The sequence below is a fragment of the Diadema setosum genome, chromosome 16, assembly GCF_964275005.1.
Source record: "Diadema setosum chromosome 16, eeDiaSeto1, whole genome shotgun sequence".
NCBI lineage: Eukaryota > Metazoa > Echinodermata > Echinoidea > Diadematoida > Diadematidae > Diadema > Diadema setosum.
In genome coordinates this window covers 31,742,478-31,753,808 of record NC_092700.1, presented here as the reverse complement: position 1 = coordinate 31,753,808, position 11,331 = coordinate 31,742,478, and the positions used below count along the sequence as shown (strand labels likewise).

The 11,331-nt window shown below is 39.6% G+C and overlaps 1 protein-coding gene across 1 annotated transcript; it reads right to left on the bottom strand.

Moving 5' to 3' along the window:
* Positions 1-1,371: 1,371 nt before the first annotated feature.
* On the bottom strand, positions 1,372-11,281 carry LOC140239824 (epidermal retinol dehydrogenase 2-like). The gene is made up of 4 exons (XM_072319645.1): positions 10,713-11,281; positions 5,847-6,091; positions 5,073-5,189; positions 1,372-1,474 (listed from the first exon to the last, which is right to left on the bottom strand). The coding sequence occupies exons 1-4, from the start codon at positions 11,238-11,240 to the stop codon at positions 1,372-1,374; spliced, it is 993 nt and encodes a 330-aa protein (XP_072175746.1). The 5' UTR covers positions 11,241-11,281.
* Positions 11,282-11,331: the final 50 nt, after the last annotated feature.

Below are 11,331 nucleotides of genomic sequence, written 5' to 3'. Positions count from 1 at the left end.
CAGTGCATCTGTGACAGCGCTCTTCAGCGTGCGCACAAGTTTTCTGCGCATTGGCGATAGCGAGAATTGAGCACACAAAGAAACAGACAGACAACCTGAGACAATATGCCATAAGCATGACAGCTTGTGAGACATATAACAAAGCAATGCCCTGGACATGAAAATTCCTGCTAATATACTGTATACGCTATAATTTTCGCGTACATAAATTTTCGCGAATTGCCGATGTCACACATTTTCGCGAGTGGTTAAATTCGCGAATGGGGGACCAGAGAAAATATGAAGTGGCAAAGAAAGTGTGAATTTTCAACTTACTAGCAACGAATGCTACCACAGCGATTGGGCTGTGTATACTAAATGTAGTAACCGTTAGTTAGACGTGGACATGCATATGTACGTAAACAAGCTTAGCCAGTATGGTCTGTTCGGTAAGCCGTAAAATGTTCGTATCGTCAAGGCAAGGGATTCATTTTGGAAGGTAATATTTTCGCGTGGTGTTAATTTCGCGAATAGCTCCCGACTCGCGAAATTCGCGAAAATAAAACCCACGCGAAATATATAGCGTATATAGTATTCACATTACTTGCCCCTTCAAAGGCCCTTCATCACAATAATGATACAATTGTACTATCATACACAAACAACAAACCAGTCATGAGTACATGAATAATTTTAAACTCTGATCCTTCATCGTTTACACCCAAATTTTTCCTCTTCTCCAGAGTGGAAGACACTGAAAATCTGACAAGAAAAAAAGAGAAAGGGCATCAGAAAGTGATGAGAATTTTCACTCTATTGCAAACTTGGCATTTGGCTTGATTTTAACTTTGACAAATTTATGGTATACCTGTATCTCTTCAAGCACCCTTTAAAACAGCATGAATCACTAAGTACTGTAGAAGGCTCATAGGGGGAAGGTTTGTTCCAGTTGAGGCCTCCATAGTTTGGCATGTGGCCCCCAACACACTCTGAAGATGGTGCATTGACACCTTTACAGTAACGCACATGGCCAGTTGAGATGCAGGGGGCCTTTAACATGATTCACTCTTGTATGGCAATAAAGCCCTTCTTGCTCTCAAGTTAATATGCACTTTATGTTGCCTGACTTTCAAGGCCTTTTCTTGCATTGTACTTTCCACTGAGTTTTTGTGATTTGAGTCTTAAAATATACCGGTATTAAAGTTATACTTGGCAATAAAAGCTGTAGCTCCACATGCAAGATGGCTGGCCACAAACTGCCCTTTGCAAACCATCGGCAGCCTTAAAATAAAGGGTGACACCAGTGTAGACTGCTGCCTGCCCCAGACTCCTAGCAGTGTTGGTGGGAGTACCAGTCTGCATGAGGCCACTGGGTCACAGCAGCGTCTGGACTTAGCCGCTCCAGGTCCTGGGACCCTTGAAGTTCCTGAGAAAGCCGACCCCGCCGCCCCCGCTGAAGTCCAGGAGAGCAGTGAAGGCTCGGACAGGGAGGAATCTGGCGCGGAAAGAGAAATCAAACAGAAACGAGAGAAAACTGTTCAGAATAATGGTGAAAAATAAGAATAATGTACCAAATATACTGTACTTCACGACTTTGTAGCCAAGTTTGCATGTTTACTACCATGGATGGCAATAGTGAGCTTTAGATCTGAAATGCGAATGCTAAGTTGATGCTATTAGGTGAAAAATGGTGTTCTGCAAATGTGCAAGACCACTGTTTCCACTGTTCAACACAGGAGGAGGCATTGTCTTTAACGTGTTCACAGATCTAAAACTCGCTAATATTGACAGTGAGAATGCTGGCTCATAAATCCAGTGTGGTGCACACGAATGAATACAGACTATCATCATCCTGCAATCATTTCTAGGTCAGCTGTAGCAAGCTGCAGGATTACCAAGCTCAGTAATCTAGTGAGGGCATGTTGACAGAAAGAATGAATATTGAGATGAGTTTTGCATAACATCATTGTTCATGGTTTCTTGAACAACTGGTCGACATAATGGCAGGTCTCTCTGGTAGAGCAGTGGTAACAGTGAAGAGGCTACCCTGGATAAAGGAGACCATATCATTATCATATATCAATATGATTATGATGATGCTGTAGTCCTTACACAACTAAGATGCTGTGAAAATTTCAACTGAAATGTTGTATTAGTCTCAATTCTAGGCGTGTTATTTTTCCTGCCATGGAAAATACAAGAATTTTGTTTAAATTTCCTTTTAACAGAAAAAAAACCCAAGGAATTTCAATGCAGAGGCTAATTATCATCAAACTTCCATATGACACTTCCAAGAATTATTTGTTGTCATTTCATATGTGAAATAAGTAAGAACTGCTACATAGCCCCACAATCACTTGATGAAAATGCAAAAATGTTTGAGAAGTTAGACAAAAAGATGATAGATATGAAACCAATTGCCATTCAACTGTGAAGTGTATTGATGAAATGAGAAATAAATGAGTGCATGTCACATTCATGTCAGGATCAGAGTTAAAGGTGCATAGTCCCAGTAGTGTAGAGGGTGCTGTTGATGATACTGCCGATCACCGTTAGCATTGATACGAAGATTACCGAAGTTTAGCTGTCATCAAGAGTAAAGTGCGTAGGTGTTGCTAAGTTACGTTGCCTTTGTTGTCTTCTCTGCGCATCGCGCAGTCTGTAGTAATGACAGGGTGCGTGCATATGTGCTTGTTATTATGACATCACAAAAGAAGAACTTTTGATAAAGCTGTCATCTCCTCCCTCAGCCGAATCATGAGCCGAACTGTGATCCGACCACCGACTACAGTGAATCGGACTTCTTCGGACTCGGGAAAGTGGGCCAAAGCGTAAGCGCTAAAGAGGAATCAGTAGCGTAGGTCCCTATAGGAAACTTGCGCCGTGCGCCCGCGTATTTGACTAAAACACCGGGACCATGCACCTTTAATATTTTTGCATGTTGCTAAATATGCAAATATCACCTGACACAAGAATTTACCAAAAATTGCAACAACAAAAAAAGCACAACAACAACAGCAAATTGTTATGGTGTATACAGTAACCAATATTCAACTGTCTTAATGATACTACGGTTAACTTAACCCGTTGAGGATGGACTGATTTTGTTACAACACGCATTTCCCATAGACACCTACCCGAGTATACTTGGGACTCGTCCTCAACGGGTTAATACTCGACTGACACCTTTAATCTTCAAACTTTGCCTTCATTAGTGCCTTTTGTTCTCTGGCCTCATTGCACCATGAGATCTGGTCACATCGTTACACCATGTGGTCACTTTAGGCCGGCCAGACAGACTAATCAGATTATGATGACTAGGCAGATGGACAAGTGTAAACTAACCAACCAAGGCCATGCAGGACAATGGCACCCTGCCCTGTCCAGACTACACAGTGGTATTTATAGAAGACCTAGATGAACAACACATTTTGTCGTTATGGATTTGACAGAGTTAACTTGAAAATTATAAAAAAAAAATCCTGGACAATGCTTCTCTATTATCTGCTGTGGTCTGTCTCTGACGATCAATAGCTTAGTACTGTATATGCCACATATTTTGCAGTGGGTTTTGTTGTTGTTGTTGTTGTTGGTTCCTAATCGCACAAGTCAACTGGGTATACAATGAAAAAAAATGATGTGCAAATGTATTGCCTCCAGTGAGAGAAAGTGAATGTTGTTTTAAAGGTGGGAAATCTCTGACATTTCTTCTCAAAAGGGATAACATTTACTTTACACTTCTTTGAAGTGGCTGTAGATCACGAATTCAACCATTTGTATACAAATGCCTTGCAAATCCAAAGTCACAAATTATACAAAATATACAATAGTTTTAAATATCAATGTCATACATATATCCATCCTGTAGATTCCTCTGTATGATATGCTATTTGGGTACTTAATACCATAAATCCAGAAAAAATTGAATGAATGTGGGGGGGGGGGTGGGGGAGGACTTGAACAAGAACACAGCCATGCAAAAATATCTTCTCTGGAGTTACTGTTACTAAATTTAATGAATATTGGAAAAGAAGGGGGAATTTGAACAAGAACACAGTCACATAAAATATATCTTCTCTGGAGTTACTGTTACTAAACTATTAAAAGTATGGGGTAAGTTCATGGGACTGAGAAAATAACATCCTATTGTGACAAGAACAGGACAAACTTGTAACACACCTTGGACTAGAGACACAGAATGATCGGTTAACAGTTCACATGAAACAAAAGCTTGGCACACAAGTTTTGGTGTTCTTGCATTACTATGTGTTCCCCGATGTCACTGTCACAGACTTCTGCCTGTACATGCCTAGGCCTACGTAAAGCACATCTTGCAACTAAGTAACCTGATCCCGACTTTGATTATGCTGAACGAGTCTGTTCTCACGTTGACATGCCAGTGCTCACAAGGAAGGTATTTTGATCTCTTTTGCAGCTCATCTGTTACTAATACACTTTAAAAAAAAAAAAAAAATCTCTTAACTTTAGTGGAATATGGATGTCATACACAGGCAATTCCTATTAGAAACTAACCAAGTCTTCAAGGTCCAGTATACCTTTGGGAGCAGTGATTTCAAAAATGTTCAAGATATCACATTTAATGCACATGTGTAGGTCTGTTGTATCATAAAACATCCTACCATATGAAATATTTGCCATAAAACCTAAAATATAAGGAGATATCAGGATTTTTCTCAATAAACCGTAACTGTATACGGTTTAGTCTGGAAACATTTTTATTATAACTATTGTTCACATTTTGTGTATTTAACAACACTTAACATCCATTATACGGATTCAAATTTTGACAGTAGTTGTTTCTATCCCTAACTCACATTTTAGAACTATTTTAAAGCACTAATTGCTTTCATCTGCAAATGGTAAATTATGCCTTTCAGGATCCACAGTTCTCTTTTGTTATACTGAAATTTCATTATAGCTGGACAATAAAGCACCAGTATGAAAAAAATACAGATAATAATCTTGGGACCCTAATTTTTACTTCGTTGTAAATGAGAGTTTTGTTGGCATTCGCTATAACCATTAAACGGTTAAATGCACTGTATTGTACGATGTAGTCTGCGCATACTTACGATTTTACTGCTGGGATATACTGGGCGTACCACGGCACAAAAATCCTTTCCTGATTGGTGAGAATACCCTGCATGATCATCTCCACAGCTCTCTTAGACTTCAGGGGAGCAGGAAATCTGTACACACACCAAGCACAAAAAGGCAATGATCATGTTGCATATATACTGTGAACATTCCAATGATCAGCTGTACAAGTGCTTTAATTCCTTGAAACTGATGGAAAATAAGCATACATACACCAACTGTATGTGGTCATTGGGTTATTGCATTATTGTGACACCTTTCTCTTGCAATGTTTGATTCATGAAGCACATTATAAGTTATAAGTATGATGTATACTACGTTAACCCTTTCTATCCCAATGAGTCAAATGTGCATAAAAATTTCACACATAAACCTATGGAGTGGTAATTATTGTGGCATTCAAAGGGTTGACTTTGTCAAGATATTTCACAAACAGTAGTACCTCTACAAAAATGACCTCAATCATGCCAATAATGCAACATGTATTTTAACTAGAAATGCACTTGGAGAGCGCAGACCTCTGCCAAGCAGCTCATTTCCAACCATAGATGCATGCACAAAATCGCCAAACCTTGTGTTTACCTCGTCAGCTTCCTGCTGTGTGGCATGTTGAGCAGAGCATACGCTTGAGTGCGTGTACGCAAACCTCAAATATGTGCAGCTTGAACTCCCAAGTTCATTGACCCTATATGCCACAAGATTTTTTGAAATCCTTCAAAATTTCATAAAAATTCCTGGATCATACCTACCTCGACTTGCAGCCGGCAAACATCCCCTCCTCCATGTAGGACGGGCAGACGAGCGAGAGGTGCACACCGCTCTTCTTCATCTGTTTCAGCTCGTAGCTCAGCGCCTCCGTGAAGCCGATGATGGCCGACTTGCTGGCGCAGTAGTCGGCCAGGCCGTTGACCCCGACGAAGCCAGCCAGGCTGGCGATATTGACCACATGGCCCTGGTTGCGCTTCAGCATTTCAGGGAGGAATGCCTTGATGAGCTTCAGGGATAACAAGGGCAGGCACAAGAGATTGTGAAAAAGAGAAGAAGAACTGGAGATTCGAGCATTGTTTTTGTTTTGAGTTCAGATTTAAAAAAAAAAAACTCAATAAATTGGTTTGGTTTTGTTTGGTTTGGTTTTACATCTGCACATTTTTCAACATTAAAGTACAAAATATCATCACTGATAATTATTTTCTTTTGGTCTCATTTTGAGTTGAGATTTAAAAAATATCAATATTGCTTTGCTTTGGTTTGACTTTATTTCTGCATTTTACAACATTTCAGTACAAAATAACATCATTGATAATTACTTTTCAACATTACTGAAAACAACACAATGTAAACAGAAATTGTAAATTTGTCATCAATGAATGACTAATCACTGTCAAACTAAGTGATAATATTGATAAAGACAAAATGCAGTAGACTGCACATCAAAACATTTATGTAGTAAGCTTTTCTTTAAAGTGATGATCGCTTGGGAATGGGGTATTAAAGAAAAGGGAAACAAGAGAACAAAGCGAGAAATTGCTCTTCCTACTTGTATGACAAGACCTCCTCCCCTTCTTTTTTTTTTTTTTTTTTGGGGGGGGGGGGGGGGGGGAAGGGGTGGGAGGGGTAAATTCCAAAAAACATATTTTAGCAGTACCAGTACTTGCAGAAGAGATTTTCAAGCAATCTACCAAATATAAAACAGTTTCAAAATCGTATCGCCTAATTTACCAGTACTTTATTGTAAACCTAGTAAGGTACCGTACATGCATTGGTAGATACATGTAATGGGCAGTGTATATCTTTGCAGTATACATTTGATAACGGAAAGCATAATTTCCTTTGTTTAGGCCTATAGCATTTTCCCTGCAGAGTGTTTCCTCTGTGAAACCAACTAGACCAAACTCTGTATAATAACCCCACTCAAGGGCAATGACCTCCATTTGTCCTGATTTTTCTACATCCTCCTTTTTTCTACCCTCATCAATTCCCTTCATATCCTTGTCAGTGACACCATTGCCACAAACACTTGTGATCATCAACTACCTGTGTAGAACCCTCTATGTATTGTCAAAGAAATCACAGCGACAGTAATCTCTCTTTTTGGAACACAGATTACAGTGTATGTGGCACAGTCAAACCCATCTACAGTGCTCAGTCAACCAAGGAAGATGAAAGAAATGGCCATTATAGATAGGTGGCTCCTTTAGACAGGGCTTTTACTTTTAGCATGGCTTTTCTCTCGGGGGATTATCTTAAGTAGTGGCCCTGTATACAGGAGGAAGCCACCACAGGTTCTACACAGATGGGCACTAAAGCAGAGAAGAGTGTACATAATGATACTAAATTATGATTAGTAGAACTATAATTCTTTAAAATATGATATTTATAATGGCATGTAATGAGATATTGATTTTACAGCTTGTTAAAACTTTAGTCTCCTTGATCATGTCAATCATTCATCATAATCATGATAATATCACAAATCCACTGTTATCATGATAAAGAGAATTACAACACCTCTGGATGGCTTCTCAGTGATTTATTACAAGTATAGGACCTACACTTAATGTTTTTTTTTGTTTTTTTGGTTTTTTTTTACTAATAGATCAAATGCAAAAGTGTAGCCTGAGTGTGTGTTTCACATTTTTGGATTATTCTATGTATGGAGTGTTGCTGAATTTACAACTTGATCTGACTCCCATATGACACTAACCCCAGGGCGCACAGTTAAAGGGATCGTACAGTTTTGGTTGAGACCTAATTTCGGATTTCTAGCATTTTTTGGTGAAATAAGGAGAAACTTCTCATGAAATATGAAAGAGCATGTAATTCTATGAGGAATTCAACGTTTATTTGATGAAAATGGGTTTTGAAATGGCTGAGATATCCAAAAAAGAGCGATTCTAATAAAGTGTGGGACCCACACTTTATTACGATCACTTTGTTTTACTTTGTTTTTGGATGTTTCAGTGATTCCAAACCCGATTTTCATCAAATAAACTTTGAATTCCTCTTAAAATGGTATGCTCTGTACTCTATCATAAGTGTTTTCTTGGTATCTCGCAAAAAGTTAAAAGCCAAATTCTCATCTCTACCAATACTGTACTATCCCTTTAACATGACACCAGATATAAATCTATGCACAGATTGTACCCAATAATTCCTGCACACATTGATGAGTGCACTGTATTGTATGGACAGTCTAAATCAAAGAGGCGTTTCCACCTTTTTTTTATAGAGGAAATGAGTCATTTGTATTCAAAAACATTATAGCAACAACACTCAACAGTCTGTAGTTTAAATCCACACTTCCATGACATTTGCTCCTGCAACAATTGCTTGGACCATGAATTATCTGCATGCTAAGCCAAACAAAAGTTCTATCCACAAACAAGTAACTACAACTCTACCAGTTAATGCTAATCCTCACATTACACTAAACCTCTGGCTCTAAGACCCTATCAGTATCACAACCTAGAACCCTTATAAAACCCTAACCCTAACCCTCCAAGAAAAATGTGTAGGCCCTAGTCTAGATGCTCTAACAACAACATTGATGAACAGCAGCATATGATGAGGAAGAGGAGGAGGAGGAGAAAGAGGCGCTAGTGTACTTTCGCACCTGTTTGTCAAATGACCCCCAATACAGTCCAAACATGCACAAACTCAATCTAAATACCCAACGGCCTCGAATAATTTGCACCCGAGTGAGATTCAAGTCCAATAGAAATGGATTTTTCACCGTTTTGACACTTTTCTACTTCTCAGAATTATGTTAATCGCAGCTACATTGTACTCGCTATGCGATAACTGCGTTGCACATCATAAAGAGCAAACAGCGCAGCACGGTGTACAAAACATGTTCACGGTAGCGAGCACCGCGATTGATCTGAATGTAGCTATCTTTGGTGTCTTTAAAAATATAATACTAATTCGCCTTTCTCTCAGCTTGTACCGAGTCGCAGTAGCGACCGATTTGAGGATTGGGGTTGTTCGTGTTGTGTGTGTGTGTGTGTGTGTGTGTGTGTGAGGGTGTGAGTGTGTTTTGTTTTACGTACATTTTTTTTTCTTTTTCATTCATAATATTGACAATGTGGAATTTATGTTGTCATAATGAATGTGGCATGTGTGTTGTCATTATGAAATTTGTATTATTTTGCAACCAAATAATTTGTATATCATTGTTTATATGGAAAAGAACAAAAAATAAAAGATGGACAAAAACACAAAAGTGTGTGTGTATGTGAATGAAAGACGATTGTGAAAAATGTGGTTATAAGACAAGGGTGAAAGAATATAAAAGGGAAAGGCTAGGAAAAGCGGGAAAGGAAATGAAAGAAAAGATACACTGTATTATTACAAGTCAAACCCAGAAAAATGAAACAAAAGGTTTACAAAATACTCTATTATAGAGAGTACAGTAAAAGATGATAAAAGGAAAGAAAGAAGAGAAACTTGCATTAGACATATACAGTAAAGGAGAGCAAGGGAGAGATGGATATGTTTGAAAAGAAAAGAGGAAAGCAATTACAATGAAAAAAAAAAAAACACCTGGGGCCCGTTGCATAAAAGTTACAATTATGGTAACTTTGCCATCCAATGGTAACTTCCATGGAATTCTTGATTTTGATTGGCTGTTGAGTATTGTTGCCATGGTACTGGTAGATCTAGTTACCATTGGAAGGCAAAGTTACCATAATTGTAACTTTTATGCAACGGGCCAGTGGTACATTTGTAGGAGTATTAAGAGATGAATCAAAACTGGATGAAAGCAAAGATGAATAGGAAGGAAAGAAAGAATTACACAGGTTGAAAAAGAAAAGTGGCAGCATTAAAACATTCGCACAGGCGCTCAACCGCTATGCAGCTACCATGTAGACCACATTCTACAACTGCTATAAACGCAAGGCAAACGCAAAACAAATTTTAGCTCTTCAATGACACCATAGAAAAAAATGCTGTGTCGCTTCATTCAGACTAAAAATAGTAAAATTGACCCTTAGAACACCTTTAGTACTAGTAGAACTAGAAATCAGGACTCTACATGCATGCGCTGAACGTATTCGTACTGTGCTCGTGTACAGAGCAGCAATTCCAGCAATCAAGATTTTCCAATGATTTTCTGACACTACAGCTGTAGTAATCACTTAAAGTGTGAAAACTTAGATCTAACTTCTATTCAACTTTTGAGACTCAGATGCAAGTATTTTAGGTTAGTGGTTAGGGTGCCTATAACCGCAGCAGCGACCCCATACGGACAAAATACGTACCGTTACTATGTTACAGCGCCCCGCGACGGGGTTAGGGTGCCTACTGAATAACTAACGTTAGGGTGAGTTTGCGCATGTTTGGACTCTGGAGATCAATTGACAAACAGGTGAGGGGAAAGTACACTAGGGTTCTAGACTATAGCCCGACCAGACACTGTTACGCTATGCGACGTACCATGTACAGCGACTGGGCTGTGTATAGTTAACTAGACTAGAGTCTACGTCACTAGGGCCAGAGAAAGAGGAGGAGGTGGTAGTTAACAAACAAGGTGTGGGCACATGCAAATTTACAATTTTGTAACAAGAACGTCCATTTTGGAAATTGGAGTTATGAATATGATGACAATCTTTTACCCAAATGTATGCCATGGTGTTGACCTCCAAAACTTTCTCGATGGCGTCCTCGGAGCACTGGAGCACCGGCTTGCCGCTGAGTGTCGCCGCATTGTTGATCAGAATGTCAATGTTTCCGATGTCGCGTTTGATCTCGGCCACCACTGAATACAAGTCAGTCCTTCGGCTGAGGTCGCAGTAATATGCGTGGGCTGACCTCCCTTTGCAACAGAGCTCGCTGGCCAATTCTCTGTTTCCCTCCATGTCAATGTCGAGCAGCACGAGCTGAGCGCCTCTGTTGGCGAATTCCTCGGCCAGCAGCCTTCCGAGGCCATTGGCAGAACCGGTGATGAGAACAGTACGTCCATACACGTACTTGGGGCTAGCGGGGACGGCAAATCGGTACAGGCTGCGTGTCACGTTGAACAGCACGCGAAAGACCAAAACGATCAGTTCAATGAGAAAGACGAGGGAGCGATGAAAAAATCCCAACGGCAAAGATTTATCGGAGAGATAATCTTCTTCGAACTGACTCGCAGAAAACGCCATAATCTACGTTACAAGAAGTGTCACGAACACGTCACAAATATCCATACACGTTATACACGTCCGTCAACTACGGAGCAATCTCAAGCAACTG

Bases quoted from the DNA above. Each gene is read 5' to 3' on its own strand.
- LOC140239824 (XM_072319645.1), bottom strand. From the start codon at position 11,240: ATGGCGTTTTCTGCGAGTCAGTTCGAAGAAGATTATCTCTCCGATAAA. The intron at 6,092-10,712 runs GTAAAAGATTGT...TTATCCCTGAAG, and splicing joins ACACCATGGCATACATTTGG to CTCATCAAGGCATTCCTCCC. The intron at 5,190-5,846 runs GTAGGTATGATC...GTGTGTGTACAG, and splicing joins TTTGCCGGCTGCAAGTCGAG to ATTTCCTGCTCCCCTGAAGT.